At 35.9% G+C, this 21,223-nt stretch overlaps 1 protein-coding gene across 5 annotated transcripts in view; it reads left to right on the top strand.

Annotated features, from left to right (window-relative positions):
- The window catches only part of rtkna (rhotekin a), a 101,110-nt gene that overhangs the window by 49,162 nt on the left and 30,725 nt on the right, over positions 1–21,223 (top strand). Inside the window, exon 1 of one of the 5 annotated variants that reach the window (XM_052115090.1) lies at positions 13,295–13,877. The exons of the other annotated variants lie outside the window; for them this stretch is intronic. Within the exon in view, the coding sequence (XP_051971050.1) occupies positions 13,854–13,877 (24 nt within the window). The 5' untranslated portion in view covers positions 13,295–13,853. Of the gene's footprint in view, positions 1–13,294; positions 13,878–21,223 lie in introns of those variants that run through there. 5 annotated transcript variants of the gene reach the window in all.

Below are 21,223 nucleotides of genomic sequence, written 5' to 3'. Positions count from 1 at the left end.
CTTTCTTCTCTTTCGTTTCCTGAATCTTCCTCAATGTCTCTGTCGACAACCACTCCTTATGCTGGTATTTCAGGGGTCCAAGGACATCACTGCATGTTGTTGTTGTGGTTTCTTTCACTCTCTTCCATCTGCCATCCACTGTATCCTCCTCCTCTTCTAGTTCTTGCAATATTTGGAACCTGTTGCTCAAAACCACTCTAAATTCGTCCAGCTTGTGTGTGTTCCTCAGAAAGCAGGTGTTGTACTTGTGCCTCTGTGCTGTAGTTCCCATCCACCCTTTCTTCAACTGCAGCTTCAGTCTTGCCACTACAACTGGCTATATGGTGTCTAAAATGTAAATTTCTCGATATTGTCTTCTTGTTTAGGTGTTGTGTTAAAGCAATATCACACAAGCAAGAGAAGTGTTATACTGAAAATACTCATGGCCTAATCACGTCCGTGCTGATAACAAGTACAGCAGCTCATATGATAATACTTAAATCAAACTTTATAAACATAGGCACAAAAAACTGTGATCTAACTTTCCATACAGCAGGCGCAGGTATGTGTTGGCATTGTATTACTCATTTCTTTTTTTATTAACACATGATTTATGTGCACATTGCAAAACCCTGACCAGCTCGCCAATTTCGCAATGTTTTCATTTCAAATCTGTCCTCCCTTAACCTCCTTGCTGAGAGTTGCACCTCTTAATAATCTAGTGATCAGGCATCTGTCTGTACCTGTAAAATGGATAAACTAAGTTTCTGTGCTTGCATCATCACCAAACATTTCTTTTAGATTTATGGCTCCACCGGTGAAAATAGATTTTCATTGTGTGCACAGTTAAGCAGTGTCAGCCTCCATTCCCATCGATCTGACTCCTGCTTCAGCTCTCTTTGTGTATAGCAGCCGTTGCTGAGGTCCATGCAGGCCTATTCTTGTTTACTTGAGAAGCACAGGTCATCTGTTTCTGTCTGTCGATGTTTTCGTTGCATAGTTCAGGAGACTTACTTTCTTATATGTATCAGCTTTGTCTCAGATGTTTCTCCTCAAATGCCTTCAGAGAATTGAGAATAGAACATTCTAGGCCGGTCACAATTATTAACTAATCATCCGCTCGTGGTTATTTGAGGCTACTGCGATTATTGGGCATTCATATTACAATGATATTTGAATGCCCAAATAAGGGAATTTTAAGCTATTTTACTGTGTAAATGCCATGAACGGCACGTTTGTGTCATTCAGTTGAACTCTGAGTCCAAGCACCACTGAGCCGCAACGCAGACGTCAACCAGCTCCTGTCCGGAAGAGAGCATGAAGTGCACGCCCGTGAAAATATAAACAAGTATAACATTTGATAGTGAATACAGAGCGCTCCGGTGTCATTGCAAATGTTCCTGGTTTATATACGCTGTGCTAAGGCCCAGGTATACTTAGTTTTTGCATGTTCCGGAGCACCTCACACCTGGTTGCCTTTGTGAGTGTACTTTTATGACTACAAATGAATAGGAATTCGTTTGACACATGCACACTACAACTGCTTTGTGACAATCTTTTAGTACAGTCAATGGCCTGTGCATGTACAGACGAAGCGCACAGCAGAGGACCATGTGTCCGCGTAAAGAAAATCTAGGTGGTGCGGTCAAGCTGCAAAGCTGTGACGGTGACCCAATTTGCGTGGAGCATTTCGCAATGTGCACACCCGAAGTATACATAAGCCTTTAATGACACGCAGTGACAAAGAGGAGGAGATGCGTGCTTACTTTGTTTCTGTGGAGTGATGAAATTAAATCTCAAAGGTTTTGCTTCATGACAAATAAGGCTTATTAATTAAGAGCATTAAAATAATGTTTGAAAGTTAAGAAATTAGGAAATATTTTTTTTTCTAGTGCATAATATAATACAATTTTAATATAATAAAATATATAAAAATATATATTTTATTTTGAATTAAAATATTATAAAATATATAAGTTCAAAAAACAAGTGTAAATGTAAAATGTAAAAAAAGAGAGATATATTTTAATTATTTAGAAATATTCTGATATTTAAAGCATTATTTTTCATGTCTTTCATACATTTTTAAAGCCTTAAAATTATTAATTTATTTATATATGTAAGTTATATATAATATTTAAGTTGTATATTATTTTAAGTTAAATATGTAAAATATGTAAAAATGACTTCTAAGCATGAAGCACACATGCAAAAAAAAAAGCATAAAAAATATGACAATTTATATGACAATTAATCATGTAAGCCCTTAACGAGACAATTAATCGTCACAGCCCTAAAACAGACAATTAATCATCATAATCGCAATTATTTGTTTGACAGTTAATCATCAGCCAAATTTCATAATCGTGACTGCTCTCTAGACACAAACCTGTTGAAAAGACCAGCATATGTTGGGTTTTGGATGCTAGTTCCAAGCATGCTCTGGATGATGGTGTGCTTCAGGTCAGCCAGGAAAACTATCTTGAACAGCATCATGAGAAAAGCCATTCTGGCCAACCAGCTTCACTAGCTTTGTTGTGCTGGTCCATCAGCTTGATAAGCACCAGACCAGCATTAGCCATCAGAAACCAGGTTGGCCCACCATGGAAATTCATGCTGCTCTGGTCTTTTCAGCAGGGAAATTAAACATTGGTTCATATACAGTAGAGCTATTAAATGAATGTGAATTGTATAGCCCCCGACAATTTGGTATTAGAATAATTTGATGAGAAATATAGAGTTTATATTGAAATTTTAGACTTTTGACTGGAGACATTGGTATCTTGAGATATAATACAAAAAATATTCTGAAACTTCAGATTTGATTTTATAGAGATTTATTTGTGATTTTCTCGGCTCCTCTCAGATTGATGCTATTCTCCAACTTCATGGTTAAACTGGAGAAGAGAAGGCAAGATCAGACAAGATGACCTCCTTTATAAAACTAGATTGTGCCTCAGGGCTGAAGTAGATAAAACATATGGAGCTTCTCTGTTTGCATCCTCTGTGAAGCCCCTTTATTGATGATGAGATAGTTTGGGTTTAGGTGTGCACTATGGGACAGTGAAAGGCTCTTCGGTGGAATAACCATCAGCCCCATTAGATTTTTTTTATGGAACCTTTTATGGGAGCATTTTAAGCAGGATCTTTACAATACACTTGAGTCCAGTTATGGGTCTTGGTTTAACACCAGTCCACTCTAAAAGATTACAGTGGTATCTGCTGCGATAAATATCAATATATCCGTTAGGTGTTAAATCACTTTCTATTAAATCTGCTTTAAATGAGCTGAGTACAGCTTCTTTAAGACTATAGAGGGCCAACAACCCCTGTTTACTTAGCAGGTGGTTCTGTATCAGTTTTTTTTTTACCTTTTTAACCCTAGACTTAAACCTTTCCTTGGAAACTGCTATGTTATCAGCTGCATGCAAATAAATTGTATTTTATGTCAGTAAGCAAAGGGATAAAATGCACCTTGCATTCATAAAGATTAGACTCATGAATAGTCTTGTTGTGGTGAGCAATCCTTCAACCAACAGCACAGTTATCTGGATTCATCTAAAGTAGCAGCAGTGTAGATGATGCAGGAGCTTTACTCTGTCTCTGATGGGATGAGCTGGCATCTATAGATTAACCCTTTCTTTGACAAACCTCTCACTTATCACAATTGGCTGGGTTGTTACCACCCATATTGGCAATACTGTTGTTTTTTGTTGTTTCTCTCTATAGTTTCTCTTTTTGATTTAAAAATGTCTTTGTCAATATAACCGATGATGCACACACTGTAGCTGTACTCAACCTCATTCAACTTGTACATTAGGCACTGCATTAATTATACAGCACACAAGAATGGCTTCTCACTTAACATATTTTGTTGCTTGACCATGAAATCCTTTTGCTTTTTAAGGGTTGCTCTGCCAGTAGACTTTCTGACTTTAATCAATATTCAGTCATCAATCATCTCAGCGATTTGATGTTGTTGATTGGTTTGTTGCTTTAATGCTAAAATCAATACATTCAAAAGCCTTTAGTAAATCCACTGAATGAACACCACCATTATGAGTTAGTGGTTTCAGCTTTATATTTTCTTGTCCATTTAGCACAGTAGGTGATATCTGAGTCTGATTCATAACAGTTATGTGAAGAGTTTTGTGGATTTGTGGATAATGAGGGTAAGATTGAACAAATGGCAGCAATGACACTAATTGAATTAATGTACTTTATGTACTTTACTAGAGCAAAATAAGTTTCAATTTGTTTGCAATTGGGCTCTATATATTTATACATACATTAGGGATTTGTATGCTTGGATTTCCATCTGTTTATGAAGACAGATTGCCATTGGGCATTTGCTTCCTTTTCCTCTGTAGGTCCTCTGTTGTGCTACTCTTGTTGTGGTATGTGGTCAACTTACAAACCACATTGATTATTTCCTGCCTCAATACTCAAGCCCTCATGAGGAGGGAAATAGTTGCTGTATTTATCTCTGGATTTATTGATATAAAAACAATACTGGAATGTCACATGCAGCACAATGCATCTGTGACATATGAACCAGTCAAAACTCAACAAGAGAGAAAGACAGAGGCACCATTTTAGATATGCTGTGTATGGTGAGGAAGGAAATAAACTCCAGAGACAAGGTTAACACGCCTCAGATGGGAAACAAGATTTTGTTTGCTTGTGAAAATACTTTCCCCCTATGAGAACGTAAATACACTCTGCTTCACGTCTGGGTCCTGATTAAACTGTCGGGGTTTATTGTGCGATTACAACCGGCTGACTGTACATCATCCCTTACTTTTTACATGGCTCTCTTGGATACTCGATTCTGATTGGTCAATGGCATCATCCAGCGGTCAGATATTGCTCTGTAACTACCACACATATGGGTATTTAGACATATCTGTGAGCTGTCTCTCCTGATTCTCATCTTATTGTTTGATCACTTCAAGTTAATACAATTTTTATTTAAACTCAAATACATTTTCACATGCATTTATTTATTTGTCAAGTAGTCTTGTAATTGGCTGAATATTGAGGAGTCTTACCGTAATTTTTACAAAGTATACACCAACAGAACCGAAGGTTGATTTCAGCTCTTCAGTGACTTCTTTCTTCTCAAATTATATAACTTTAATGGAAATCAATATTTTATAGACATGTATTTATTCATTTGGTTAGTAGCCATGTAATAAGTGGGATAATGTACAGTCTGTTGGTTGTTATTACAAAATAAATCCCTTCACACAAGCTTCGGTGTCCTGATCAATCATATTGTGTGATAACTGGCTGACTGTACATTATCCCTTACATATTGTAATGCCTATTTTTGGAAAATCAAGACCGTGAAATAAATACTTTTTAAATGAAAACGACTTACTCTTATATAATTTTCTCCGTATTTAGAACTTGGTCCACCTTTCCATAATTCTCAGTTTCACATTATGGCACATTTCAATCTGATATATTGTTGACCAATATTATTATAAAGTTTCCTCAAGAAACTCTAGATATTTTCAAAGCAAATTAACAAAGAAAATATGACGTCATTTTAGTAAAAATAAAAAAAAATACCCAACGAAAATAACATGTCTTGCAGAAAATCAGTTTAAAATATATTCATAAACACTTCTTGCAACAACAAAAAAGTCTGGAATAAATGCGAAGCACACCATTTTGGCTTTCATAATGTTCTTTAGCGTGCTTCATTTTGAGGTGGTAAAAGATTTTTTGCATTAAGTGATTATCATCACATGACAGTTTGCGGATTAATTGTTTTTGTGAACCTACACCACAGGTGTCTCAGCTGTTTTAACAAGAAAGCTCCCCTTCATTTTCGTCACTTTTCTTTTGATCATATCAGCAATAATTCATCAAATGATGGAGAAGTACAGATGTGTGGTGTAGTCAAGCTCATGTTAAAGAGATGATTTAGATTCAGGTGTCTGGATTGAAGTGACACTGTCCCGGCAGAGTTTGTCCGATCACGGTGAACTGCTGCATCCTACACTACGGAGCGCTCAGAATTGGCCTGCAAAATCAGAATTGCAAAGAATCAGTTATCTCACGTGAAGCGTGCCCACTGTCTGATAAATATGCTTGCACTGCACACATGGATATTTATGTATCGCAATACACGATACACTGATTCATCTGTGAATCTGACTTGCTCTGTCTTCAAAAAATGGCCAAAAACACATCTTTTCCATGAGCACTTAACCATTCACTCATAAAAAATTAAAATGATATATATTCTTGATGCACTCTAATCTTTTTTGGATACTACTATTCTGATGCTAGTGAAACTTTGTAATGCAGAACTTTTCCTACCACTGTCTTAAGATGAATCACTTATGATGTATTATTCCTCTTTTGTAAGTCGCTTTAGATAAAAGCCTCTGCCAAATGAATAAATTAAATGTAAATGTAGATATAGTGAAATCTCTATCAATTGACACTTTATATCGTCACCAAGATAGTATATTGTCATATTGCCTAGCTCTATGTTAATGAAGTTATAATCAGCCATTACACTCATGATTTGTGTGAAGTTTAATAAAACTGTATCGACTCATGTTCATTTCACAAAGAATCTGTGGTGAAACGTAGAACATGGCACGTAAAATTATGTTTTACAGGCCGTGGAAATAAATGGAATTGAATAAAATTAAAAAATTCATGGAAATTTCTATTGTGAATATAATTTTCTAATTTTATATTTTTTATTTTCATTTTAATTATATTTTTCTTGTCTTGAGCTAGATATATGACTTGCTCATTTGCCTTAGTGCTGTCTGATCAGTGAACTGAATTTGAGTCAGTGCTTTTTATTGAATTGATTGAAATGGTTAAATGATTAATATACAAATAGCTCAGAATCTAAATTCCTTTTAAACGTCTGTATCTAGTTATCACAAATGTCTGGAAAATTCATAAAAATGTCAGGGAAATGCATCAAGGGTGGGAACCCTGTATTACAAAGTGCAATCTTTAACAATCAGTAGGGCAAGTAAAAGCACCCCTTACCTCACATTTGGAGCGAGATGTAAATCTGTTTATTTTGTACGACTAAGTGGCCTTCAAGAAGTACAGCTGACTGATTTGAAGCATTAAATCTTCTTTATCTGAGCTGTACTAAAGCTCTTCATTTGTGTCTGCAGGATCTGTTGTTGTGATTTCTCTCTGTATTCCAGCAAGCCACTGTGTGTCCCTTTGCCCTTGTGCACTGGCTTCTGGCATTCAGACCTACGGGCCTCTGGATGTTTACTGTATGCTCTTAAATAATTGCACTTTACCACTGCACGTTACAGTTCAACTCGCTTTACTTTTCTGAGCTTGCATTTCCACTGCAGTTTAGTGCCCCCAACGTGGGTGGGATTATAGGACAATCATCATAGTTGCGCCGCCTCTACTGCCGTGACATCATCTTAAACACGACACAAACTGACCAAAACAATAACACGACCGCTAGCTGTTAGCTACTAGCTCATTGTGCTGCATAAAGCAGTCGTTGCATAGTGATTTTACACAAGTGTAACAGTTAAATTGGCCTGGTTGTTTTAGAAGCAAGCTTCCAGTAGCTGGCCAACAAAATAATGTGAAGCTGAGTATAGAGTTAACATAACAAAACATACCATCCTCCATTGTGGTTAAACGCCAGTCCAGGGCACTCTCCCTCCCATTGCTTAAGATAGCGTCCATTTGGTTGAACTATTTCCACTTTTCCTTGATGGCTCTGAAGTCACTTTTAAGTTTTTTTTACTTTTCCCTACACTGCTGGTAGGTCCGGTGGTAGCAGTGTGTGGCCAACAGCTGATACACTTCCTGACTTTATCATTTCTCTCATTGCTAACGAGTGGACTGTCTGCACCTCGTTTATTGACCACAGCATGGTTTTGCACACAGCCATTTATTTTTTCACAATTCGAAAGTCTCGTGAACAAATAATACTGTTGTCGCTGTTGCTAACTTTAAAACTAGCGGGTTGATGTCGCGTGTTGGAAATCCAGTGATGCTGGTAGTGACGATTCACCCTGACCAATCAGTGATCTGCAGGATTTTGACATCACATTTAGTATCGGCTCGGCTCGCTTGGAACCTCGACCGAGGTGGTAATAAAAAAAGTATCAGGTACCAGGTACACAGTGGAAAACCCCCAAAAAGCGAGCAGAGTCGAGTTGAGTCGAGTTGTACCGTGCAGTGGAAAAGCCCCACTGCATAATGCACTCACATTCCACAATCCATGGTTTCTTGTCTTCATTTTTCTCCCTCTCTCTTCTTTTCATCTCACTTCCTATAAAATGTAATTTTTCTTTCATGGTGGGGACTTTCCGTTGACTTCTATTGTTTTAGTATTGAGTTAGTGATATGTTCCATCACCTACGTAAACCTATCCCTCACAGAATCCTATTTGCAATTTTAAATTTTCAAAGACAATTTATTGATTATTAAGCTTTTTCTCTGCATACTGTATAGGGGATTTCTGGTTTTACTATACTTGTGGAGACATTGGGTCTACGACAATGTATACAAAATCTGACACACACACATTAGCACTAGGCTAATTTTACTCCATGATGGGTATCACATTTAGTGCAGCTGTTGTGGAACAGATCTGGTTACTGAACTGATGATTCTTAGATTTGGATGAAACCGTTCCCTAACTGCTGGATTTGTCTTTCCATGTGGGTGTTGAGGTATATGTAACAGCTTGTGGCCACATTCAGTGCATTTCCTGAGGATGTGTGTGAAATGGTGTCGGGTCAAAAATCCTCTTCCCTCTCAAAAGCTTTTTTCATCTCTGCTGTTTGCCAACATCGATTTGTGGAAGCCCGTTCCCTGCTGTATCTCTCTTACTTTCCCCACATCTCTGCACTCACATATCCTTAAGTCAAAATGAAATGGCATTCACAACCCATTTATCTTTATAATCGGGGTATTTATGAGTTCAAAATGATACTCAATGAGAAAAGGTAGGACGGGACTTTTTTTGTCCATCAGGAATTGATGGATCGTTAATATATAAAGGAGCCAGGTGATTGGAGTGGAGTGTCTGATACATAAGAGAGAGGCTGAGCAAGTTATTACATTTTGATAAAAAAATTACGAAGACAAATAAAATAAAAATTTCAGAATAATGTGTGCCAATGAAATGTACACAATAAGACCAGGAACGTGTAATAAGAAAGTTAAAGGGGTCAAAATAGTTATTTTTTTTTCTCTCTCTCTCTCTCTTTATCTTTTTGCCTTCCCCTCAAATACTTCTCATAAATCAATTAACAATAACACTTTTTCCAGGTCTAACAATATTCAGTATCTCTCCAGTGCTGCCCATCCTCTTACTTTTCATTGTGTTACTGTGTTCAGTCAAATCAGGAAGTGTGCGCTCAGCCTAATCTCATTAATATACGTAGCTATTTGTACATTAATATTTGTAACATTAAAGGTACATGTTTTTATGTTGAATAAACACTAAAAAGCTTTAGAAACGTAAAATATTGACAAATCCATTACAACTATATTTGAATACGTGAATCGATTATAAATATATTTGTGTTTAAATACTAAACTCTACCCCAACCTCTAAACAGAACCACATTTCAACTATTTAAAAACATGTAACAAGTAGATTAATGTACATATCAATCATTTTTGTTCAAATATATTAATTTATATACATTTTACAGCTGCTAATCCCACACCAACTCCTAAACCTAACCATAACCATTTATTAAGCATATAAAAAGCACAGGCATTGAAATGCAATCATTTATTTGCCATTGAAAAAGGCAACATTCAGTACAGCAGTAGTCCAAAGGGCGACGCGCTGCATCCTATGTGCTCCCTGACGGCACACAATAGCATTGTGTGTGAGGTGGAGAGTTGAATTTAAAATATGAATCGCTGTAATTCTTCTCCAGAACGGCACTTTCATATCTCATTCAAACATACATCGCAGAATACGGCAGTCGCAATCGGTCAAGAGAACTTGAGAGCTAATAAGCATTCGACATCACTGCTGTTAAACTGCTGCTGTGTTGATGGTTACAGCGGGCATGACGGAAGATGGAGATGGAGATTGAATTAAAAGGCTTGAATTTGGGTCTGTTCTTCACAGAAATAAGTCTGAAGATTTGGATTATAGCTAACAAATGTATGGATTAATTCTATTGTTGTTTTATGGTGCTTTTTGTGGTTTATTTATATTTTTGGGCATATTCTGAAAACTCCTTTTGTGTCCCATGGTAAACAAAAATAAAATTAAATGTGTAATAAATGGTTAAATGATTACAGAGTTTTTATTCATTTTTACATTTTAAAGTGTGGTTAAAGTGATATAATCCTTTAAAATGTTGTATAGGGCAGCAGAACTGAATGAAATCAATAAAATGCTATATTATGTCAACTGCATTAAATAAATATGATGGCATTTAACTAATCTCATTGATTATAAATTAAATGTATTTAACTGATTCATTCTATGAATGATTCCATATTAAGCAATTCAAACAGTACACTTAAACATTTGTACATTTCTATAGGTGTTAATATGTAAAATTATGATGTTTACATGCTGTGTCAGTATGTCAATATTGTATGTTTCAGTGTAATGCAAATGTAAGAGTATGTACATTTGCTTGAACCAAACTTTACATACGAGTTCTCATGAGATCACGTTGGTGCGCTACATAAGGACCCACCATCAGCGGTGCTCATTGGAAAATCACACAGGGTGGCTTGGCATTCTTCTGGCTGTCTCCTCAGCTATTTTCCACCTGGATGAATGTTACCTACTGTGCTCCCTGGAATAGCCATCTGAAGTGGCTTAATGAATCTAAGTGTATGTCTGTCAAAGTCCTGGCTCCAGTCCACACTGTGCAGGCACTAGTTATAGTAGTTGGGCCTGTAATTCGACTCATTATCAGTGTTGGGTTTAATGCAATAAAAGTAATGCACTTCATGTAATCGGATTACTTTTTCAAGTAACAAGTACATTTTCTGTTTTATTTTACACCATAATATCGGAGTTACTTTTTAAATAAAGTAACGCATTGCTTTTGTACACTTCTGTCCCTCTATTGTGAGAAATCATGAGTAAAATTGTGCAAACTTCAGGGAGGAGTGTAGTGCATGATTGGCATTGTAGTTCTTTAGAGTGTGAGGCCAGAGACTATTTAGCAGAGATGAGTCACTTCTATTTAAATTAATGGGAGAAATTGGAACGCCCAACCAAGAAGCTCTAGCACCCAACAGTCAATCTATATAGAAAGGAAGTCCCGCCTTGCAGGTAAAAGAGCCAATCACCTTTTAGATACAGACATCGCCTGTCAATCAACTCGCATTTCAATCAACACATGCGCATTTCGTGTTTTAGATGTCAACATTTGTTGAGTGAAACGTGGTTGATTCATGTGTTAATACACACTGCATTAAACATTTTGTAAATGTGTTTAGGCAGAGGGATTATAAAACTAATCTTCCACTGGCCACATCATTATATGCAGGGTGAAATACTCTCTCAATTCACTAACTTATGCAGCCGATATGCTCCGTGTTACAGCTCCATATAACTAGGAGAATGGGATGAGAAAAGACTTTGGATCAGTGGCTTCGAGCAATGTTCTACATTGGTTGTGTACACAGAGTGTCTTAGATTCTAAAAATATTCTACATTTTTGTTTTGTAATAATGAAGTAATGTGATTAATGAAACAAACCGTTTTTATGACATTTTGGTAGCATTAAATACTATTCCATTCAAGTTGTATCAATATGTGCCTTTTAAGTTGTGGCATCTGTACGCTCTGTGGATCAACTCAAAACAAGATTGCACTGAGATGAGTTAAATGAAAATATTTTAGTTATTCATTAGACTTATTCCTTGAACATGTTAGACTGGCATTCCCCACTGATTTTTATCCTGTCTTCTGAAGAACATCTCAAGTTGACTCTGACATTGTCGATGGGCACAGCACATGATGACAAATATGGTGCATGTTCAAGTGTTGGACTTTGCTGCTTTAAGACGGTGGTTATGCTTCATTATTCATATTGGCTGCCATGTTGATGGAAAAACAAATCATGCATATTCATGTTATTGATTCTTTATAATAATTATATTGTGAAGACCTACTTTCTAAATAACTGTTTGTTTACCATGTTGTTTTGACATGAGTGTTGTACAGTAGCTAGCATGACCTGTAACGCCTCTTGCATGCAATGCTTTGCTTATTTGTATAGAATGTACAACATAGCAGAAGAGAAATTGACTGTGAGGAAAAAGTAACGTATAACGTAAAAATAACGCTTGAGTAACGTAATGCTTTACATAAAAATTTACTTTTATTTATTAAGTTACTGCTCATTAGACTGTCAGAAACAAGACAGAGTTGAATAAAATGCTATTGGCTTGTGCATCTGTATGATGATTTGATGTGCGTTTGTTCAGGCATGCATGGGATTTGATGCTATGATTATTACATACAGTAATGCTTATAATAAAGCCCATCAGCATCCATAAAGTGGCAAATGACCTGAAGTTAAGTTGAATTTGTATTGATATATCTGTTAATGGACACAGGAAATGATTATCTGAAGGTCTGACTGTTTAACCATATGCCCTTGCATTGGTAATCTATATTCTTCCATGAAATGGTGGAAATATATAGTTAGATGACTCATGCAATAAATAAATACATTATAATAATAAATATAAAGTTGCGGTGCCATGGTATTGGTACAATGGGACTAATGGCGCCGCTGGGTAAAAGGCTCCTTTGATTTATTTTCTCCCAAAAAACTAAATAGTATCAAAAACTACCACAAGGGTTTTCCTAAACACCTGTTTGACACTAAACACTGCAACATTTTCCTCTGATCATTATCTAAGTTGATTTTGAGGCAGTTTGATCTAATAATTAATAATTTAAAAAAATGTTTTACAATTATTTAGCTAATAAATATACTGGAAATTATCACATTAATATTGAGACAAAATTATTAAATTAAATTCAAGGTATATATATATATATATATATATATATATATATATATATATATATATATATATATATATATATATATAATCCAACTGTCCATTAGGTGAAAGGTTAGTATTTGGAGTAAACTCCTTACATGGCAGGGTTGTCTCTTTGGGATTTCGCTTCTTTATAAAGATTTAATTGGCTTAACCCAACGAGCTGAGGTGCTGATCTGAATTATTTTCTCTGCCTGCTCCACTGAGGCTCGTATTCACTGCTATTGTTGGAGAGGTGATGTAATTCACCGTGGACTTGTAGCGGACGAGAGAGGAAGGGAAGATAGTTTGGGGAGAAAGATTGCTTTGGTCCAGCGCTTAGACTATGAGCTTTGTTTTGATCTCCCATAGACTATAACATTACATCAGTGCAAACAAGATCTGTTTACATCTTTGCTTTGCATACCATTTAGAAAAAACGGATGTTTTTCGATAGCCCTACGCTGGAATATTCGGGACTGTAAACCTACAGATGTCAGCACCGCCGCCCCCTCTCTAGTCCCGCTGGTTGGCTCTCACCGAGGCTCGTTAGACCCCCTCCGGGCTGGAGAGAGAGAGAGTCCGAGTGATGACAGCTGGGACTGGGAGATGAGCGCGGCCAGATGACCTTGTCAAATACCAATGGTCCCGTGCAAGCATTTATTTTTCTGCCATTGTGACAGAGCCATCTGACAGAGTCTGTGTACCGTTTATTGCTGAGCAATGGGGATTTGATGACTTATCGAGTGTCAAGTGTTGCTGTTAACGGGCAGTGAATGACTGGAGGATTGCGTAAGACCGCACTGTGATTTCGGAGCTCGCATTTCCTCGCGGCATCTTCGAGCGACTCTTCAAACATGAGTAATAAAAATAATCAGCGAGTAAGTAATGGCATTTTGACCTCGCATGCAGCTCGTGGTTTCTAATTCAATGGATCGGATTTCTCGGTTTGTTTCATAATGGCATACCTTACCGTACTTTGAACAGTTTGTTTTAGAAGTGTGATTTATGTGGGAAATATACCCTCAGATGTTAATGTAGATGTATATGTGTAATGGATTGTCTGAGCTCATGTTGCGCTGCCTGGTTGTGTGCAGGTGCGCGTGCAGCAGCAAGGTGAGATGTCCACGCGCACTCAATACCTGCATACATGAGATGATGCGGCCAGTGAATTATGCGCAGAGGCGACTTTTCTCATTTCAACGGAAATGCTAGGCTCCCAGTTCTCTATATTGTCTCTTATGGAGTGACTGCCATTATTTATGTTTTTTTTGCCTTAGCTCTGTTCTTGTGTGTGTGTGTGTGTGTGTGTGTGTGTATATATATATATATATATATATATATATATATATATATATATATATATATATATTAGTGATAAACCTTTAATACATCTTTTTTAACGTTTTGTCCTATAAGAGGATGTATCATCTTAGTCTGAGAAATGGCTGTGCAAAAGTCTTTAAAAAATTCATTTGTCTTAAGATGGTTAATTATATCTTCAGCTTTAGTGTGTCAATAGGAAATATAAATGTTAGACTCCCAAACATTACTTTTGCAAATAGAAAAGATTGGAATAGAAGAACAGGGAGCCCTGCAATTGATGACATGTCCCCCACAAATCCCCCCTCTAAACATCGTGTCAGTGTGAGATTACATGAAGAGACAGAAGCAACGGAGACAGCCGAAATAGATAGAAGAACTGTGGCGAATTCTCCAAGAAGCTTGGAACATCCTATCTGCCAACAACCAAAAAAAAAACTGTGTTCAGGTGTAACGAGGAGATTTTGTGCTGTTTTAAAGGCAAAGGTGGTCACACCAAATATTGATTTCGTTTTTTATGTTTACTGGACTTTGTATGACATTAAGTGATAAATGATAACTATATATGTAACTTTTTGAAGACATCCTCACTATGCAAAATTTTTCATAAGTGCCTAAAACTTTTGCACAGTAATATATATATATATATATATATATATATATATATATATATATATATATATATATATATATATTTACAGTACATATAAATAATTGTTTTGAGCTGTCATTTGTTAGCATGATCGATCTGGAGTGAAACAATGAATACTGCGGTAGAGGATCTTTTCACTACTGTCTGATGGGAGGGAATTGTTCCAGAAAAACATGAACTATGGGTTGGGGTTCTATCGCACTCACTAATTTTCTTCTGCAGTCTTTTCTTAGAGAGTTTCTAATAGAACCAAAGAGCTATTGCTGCAATCTACCACGTTTGTGGTACGTTATATAGGTTAAAGCTATTGTAGAGAATCTTTAAGTCTTCTTACACACTGTTTATGGCTAAGAGCGCATTAGCTTTTATACCTCAAGTCTTGTCTTGAAATACACATGTGGGTCAGTATGGGGTCCGCTTTTTCCACAACAAGCATATGATTGTTTTCCTATCACATCTATTAAAGTCATGCAAATCTTACTCAGTTCTGTTGAAAAGCCCCCCTCTTCTAGAGGCCTCAAAATGACCCCATGACATCCATTAATTTGCCCTCATTCTCTCTGTTTTCAATTTTTTTCCTGAAAGGCATTGAGTCAACATGTTCGTGAGGTTTGTTGTCAGATTGCTCTTTTTTTTTTTTTTTTTTTGCTTTGAAGATTTCTTGGGATTGTCATGATTCAGGACATTGTATTTTCTCTTAGAAGTTCAGTCAATGCATTTTTGTTTGGGAAGCTTTCAGGCTTGCAAGATCCAGTTTAGGCCAGCAAGCTGCTGCTGCAGTTGAATCATTACGGTTGAGTGTGACTGCAGTTAAAGAATCAATATTTGCTGGAGAGAGATGCCATTCCTTCCTCTCAGAGTGTCTTCAGAGCTGCTGTTACAGCATGTAAGAATTATGGCTTGAGAAAATCAATGCTTGAAACAGTATTTCTAGGGATTGTATTGTAGGGAATATTTGCTTTTAAATTTTGAGATTAAAATGATTGATGAATTTCCATATATTGTTGTTGAGATGAATATCTTGACAGATTGATCCAGGGTCAGTGTGTCGGGTTGTCAGAGCAGACTAATTTAATTAAACTAATTAGACTAGCAGTTTAATTGAACAGTTATGGGATTGACAACTGTATTTACTTACAGGAGTGACACTTGAATTGTCCTGTTCATATAACAGCTTACAGCAGCTATCGAGATCATTCATTTGAATGATCTCGATATCAATTCTTAAAACCCAAGATCAATCTTTTGCTCTCATGTGCAACCCTCTACTACAATGAGAGTAAATCACTTGCATTTGCAACCAAATTGTGCTCTATGCAACCAAAAAGTATATATTTGGCAACTGGCTGGTAAATGTGTAGATTTCAATCACCAGTGATTGTGTAGTACAGTGGTGGAGTATTCAGTAGCGAGATCCTTTCACTGCATGTTGAGAGTTTTTGTGCAATGCATGTCCAAAGATGAGATTATTCCAATCATGCATAGCATGGAAGAAGTAAAGCTATTTGAGTCTCTCTCATTAACATGCACTAATTTACAGGCACTGTTTACAGAAATCCTGGTTTTCTTAAAGAGACGGTAGCGTTTTTTTTAGCATGTGTTCAACAAAATTCATGTAAATAGTACAAATTATGTAATTAAACAATAAACCTGTAACATAAAATAATATATGCAATATACTATATTTATTTATTGTATACATGGATTTGTTAATTTTTAGAAAACTAAAACATGACCAAAAAGACGACAAACAAATAATAAAATATAATTTTTGTAAAGTACCTAGTTAGAAGGTACCCTATAATTAACAACTTTAGCTGGAATTTATTTCTTCTGTAAGCAAAAGGGCCCGTATACATGAAATATACTCATATGAATTGATATTGAATCGAATCATATCGGGGAATCTGTATTAATACCCAGCCAAGCTGAACAGTCTTTTCTCTTCAGCGAGTCCAATAAAGGCACAAGTTTGTCTGTCAAATATTAATTAATTGTGGCTTTGAATGCTATTTATTGTTTTTATTTTTACATATGATGGTAGCATCTCAGGTGGAAGACAGGGATTCAACCTTCAGAGGAACAAAAAATCTCATATCTCCATCTCTGTGAGTTATCGGATCCACTTGAAGAAAATGAAAGGCACAGGAGACAAATGTGTGCAGTGCAGAGTGGCTATTGCATTGTATGATTTTTTTTAGCAGGTTTACCAAACTCACTCTCAAAATGCAGGTGTGAGTTCAGAAATGGTACAGTATGTTTTTAGAAAATGTAAATCAGTTTGGTTATAGAATACGACCTGTGTGTGCAAGTAACCATATTTAGCACTATAAAACAGAATGAAATGAGGGTCACCTTATGGATCAGGACTTCTATACCAATACATGCTATGGTTAGATTATCATCTCATGTGTTTACAGTATGTGTCTGTGACTTACAGTGCATGATGCTTTAGTGGAGAGAGAGCAAGAGAGAGTATTGCTGTATTCTCAGCTTCACTCACATTGGCCATATGGACATGTGTGTTCAAGTGCATGTTTCTGTGTATGTGATGGAATCTGTTCACGTTGTTTCTGTAACCTTGTTATATTCGCACCAAGAGTAAAGGAAACCATATTCAGAAACCTCAATCTATTCTTAAGATACACTTTTCAATTCCATAACAAAATTGCATCAAATTGAATTGTAGAATGTTTAACTAAATGAAATGTAAACAAATTAAAATATGTAGGTTTTAATTGTATTTTATTAAAAATTACTGTATTAAAATTTATGGAATTATGTAATGAAACTGAAATGCATACATTTAAAAAAAAAAAATTTGAGTGAACCGAAAAGTAAAATAAACCATAGCAAAAAGCTCTCCACTGAATCACAAGCTCTTTATACATATAATTGGTTGTTTTTTGTAGAATGCAGGAAAAAAAGTCCTAAAGACCTACAGTACTTGTTTGCTCTCATTTAGGGCTGGGCAATAGGATGATGTAATCGGATATAGACGATATATCACAAATATCCTGATGCCAATATCGCCCTTCATTGACAGACCGAGAAATGGAACCGAGAAGTCTCCAAAATATTAAATAGTAGCCCTGGGTTTTTAATTGGCACCTGCTGCCAGTCACTACCCGCCAATTGTGGGTTGTCTATTTCATGTGCAATGGCTGTTAATTTTGCTCTTCTGTCCCTTTAGTGGGTGACCTGCAATAAGTCCCGAAGTGGTACATGACAAGAAATGCTGTTTTGAGCCATCTGAAAACAGTTTGCAAGAATAATGTCATCTATGAGAATGCTGCAAATAACCCAAGATGTTCTCAGGAGGTGCTCAGAGATAAGTTCGCTTTATTTCCATGGAAAAGTTCGAGCTTAACATGTATTGTGAACCCAGATCTGCAGGTTCACAAATCCTATAATAATACAAAAACACCTAAAACCTGAAATTTGTTTTAGGTTTTAAAGTTTACATATACATTTTTGTTTAGGTCTCAATTTGTAGAATAATTTTCCACCTGTTGTTTTAGATGGACACTTGCGTGGCGGCAAATGAGAGGCAGTTAAAAACAAATTTTTTGACCACTTCATTATTGTAATTGCTTTTTCGTTTAATTTAAAGTGCAATTTGAATTTAGAAATAGCTCTGGATTAAGTTTTTCACGCTTCAAAAAATTAATTTAATTTTGAAAGCAAAATCAATAAACAAAAATAGGGGGCATGGGGGTTGACGATGTAATCGGATATTGCAATTTGCAATATTATTTATAAAAATACAGTGAACATATTTCTTGTATATCGCCCAGCCCTACTTGCATTGTTAACATTTACTCGTTTGCTGGTAGGTGAACTTTATTCCACTGATTCTACTTATGGAATGTTCCGGGTTCAATACAGGTTAAGTTAAATTGACAAAAATGTATATTGACTGGTTTCTCCTTTTCTTAAAAAAAAGCAAGTATCAAGGTTACAGTGAGGCACTTATAATGGAAGTGAATGAGGACAATTTTTGGAGGGGTTTAACACAGAAATGTGAAGCTCAGATTTGGGCTGTAATGGAATACATGTAACGGTGTTATGTATTCATAATACAATCAAATAATAGGTTAAGCAAAAGATACAAATGTGGTTGAAATATTAAAATATTGTAGTTGACTACAAAATGCCTTCTGTTTCACTTCTTCCTTTCATAAAGAAAAACATCAGTGTACAACTCCACATCTAATTTAAAGAAACAAGCTATTTAGATTCACTTAGATAAAAGTGGAAGTGTAGCACTTATTAAAAAGATAATAATGACATATCACACTTAATTCACCAATTGTGCCTTGCCTTTATAAATATGTATTCTTGTATTCTGAATAAATTTTTATTTGATGTATTCTGAATAATTTACTGAATAAAGGCTTTTTAAGAGCTTTTTCAAGACCTGAACAAATAAAATGAATCTCACTGTATCCCCATACCATAACAGAACCACACAATCTCAAAATAAATAATTTATCACAGACTCTAACTTAAACAGACAGGGGAACACATTCAACATTGCCATAACATTGCTTATCAGTAAAACAGGGTAGCCTATATGCAAGTTTAAAATACTAAAATAAAGTTGAAACACTTATTATACAATATAAACAATTCAAAGTAAACATTGTCAAATCTCATCAACACTATATCATCAACAGTTGATCTTTAATGACCGCGTGTCATACATTTCCGATATGGCCTTATGATTGAGAAGTGCTCTGCAAAAGCAGGAAACACTCACATGTCAGTACAATGTTTTCACTCTGAAGGATTCAGCAAATGTATTTATTTAATTAAACTGAATTCTTTTGAAGTTTGATAATCATATTAGGTCATATCAAGATTCCTGTCTTTCCGTCCCAAAATGTAAGACCTCTATAAAGGATAATCAAGACTTTTGTTGTATCGTTTAGATTTTACATTTACATTTTGTAAAACTGAATTTAATACATTTTAAGACTTTTTAAGGATCCACGGGAACACTAGTATTTTTGACCCCATTCTCTTCTATTGAATGTGCCTCACTGTGACCTTGTTTTTTGCTTCTTTTATTTTTTAAGAAAAGGAGGAATGAGTCAAAATTCATTTTGTGGTAATCAACATTATGCCACAAATGCTGTTGATCGAGCTTATCTTGCATTGAACCTGGAACATTTATTTAAATAGAGAAGCAGATTTGAAATATTCCTGCCATTTGCATGTGTGTGTGTTAGTGAGGCATATTCTCGGAAAGAGCAGGGATTTACTGTTAGAGAAGAGTGTTTGTATGAGGTATGTTTATATATAATTTATTAAATATGGATGTGTCAAAGATGTTTTCACATTCATGTTAAAAAGAAGCATTCTGATGTTTTATTGGGAGAGGGTATTGTGCGGGCTTCATGTTTGTTAGTGTGGGTAGGCTATTTATATGCACTGATGTTTGTGTGTGCCGGTGGTTCTGTGTACTTTATCTTCAGGTGGTTGCTTTGTGCATAGGGGGTCCACACTCAAAACTCCAAAATCCCACACAAGCAGCCTATTTTATGAGTTTATATAGAGCGTGTTCCTCAGGGGTCTTTCGCCTTACACTAAACTGCTGGGCTAGTATTTCAGCATGGGGAGGGCGACATGATGGTTTTAAATGACCACTACATTGCGGGTGCACCTATTAATCATACTTGCTTGCATACTTGCTAATCAAAAACTTTCTGCTGAGTGACCATTTCTAAAGAGCATTTTTTTTTGCCAGAGAATTGCTGTATATACATTTTAAGCAAAGCTCTTAATTACTGATTCTCTGTGGTTTCAGGTTGAAGTGTGAGTTTTCTTGGGTTTATTAGTTGTGCTTGCTATATTATTTAGAAAATGTACAGAGCATTTCTTTGTTCCTGCTTCTATTAGTTTCCTGTAGCTCACCTGGTATGGAATGGTGTTAACAAGACCAAGGTCATGGGTTTGATTCTCAGAGAACACAAAAACATATTTAAATAAAAGGGTGTACATGAAATTTGTCTCTAAATTAATAAAAATAGTTATTCTGAATACTGGAGAGCACACAGACCAGAGTGAGGCAAGCCTTTTTGCTAAATTGGTAATGCTGCTACTGATACTTTCTATGTATACTTGGATGTGTTTGACCTACCCAAACTATATGTGTGTTACCAGAGCACATCTAAACAGACAGAACTGGTGCAGATGCCCATATATGTCTTAAAATATCACTCTTTCTACTTGTGCTGTCTTGATTTC

This window comes from Xyrauchen texanus, chromosome 4 (assembly GCF_025860055.1).
Source record: "Xyrauchen texanus isolate HMW12.3.18 chromosome 4, RBS_HiC_50CHRs, whole genome shotgun sequence".
NCBI classification, from domain to species: domain Eukaryota; kingdom Metazoa; phylum Chordata; class Actinopteri; order Cypriniformes; family Catostomidae; genus Xyrauchen; species Xyrauchen texanus.
The sequence above is the reverse complement of the archived record's forward strand: the minus strand, read 5'-3'. Positions and strand labels throughout refer to the sequence as shown.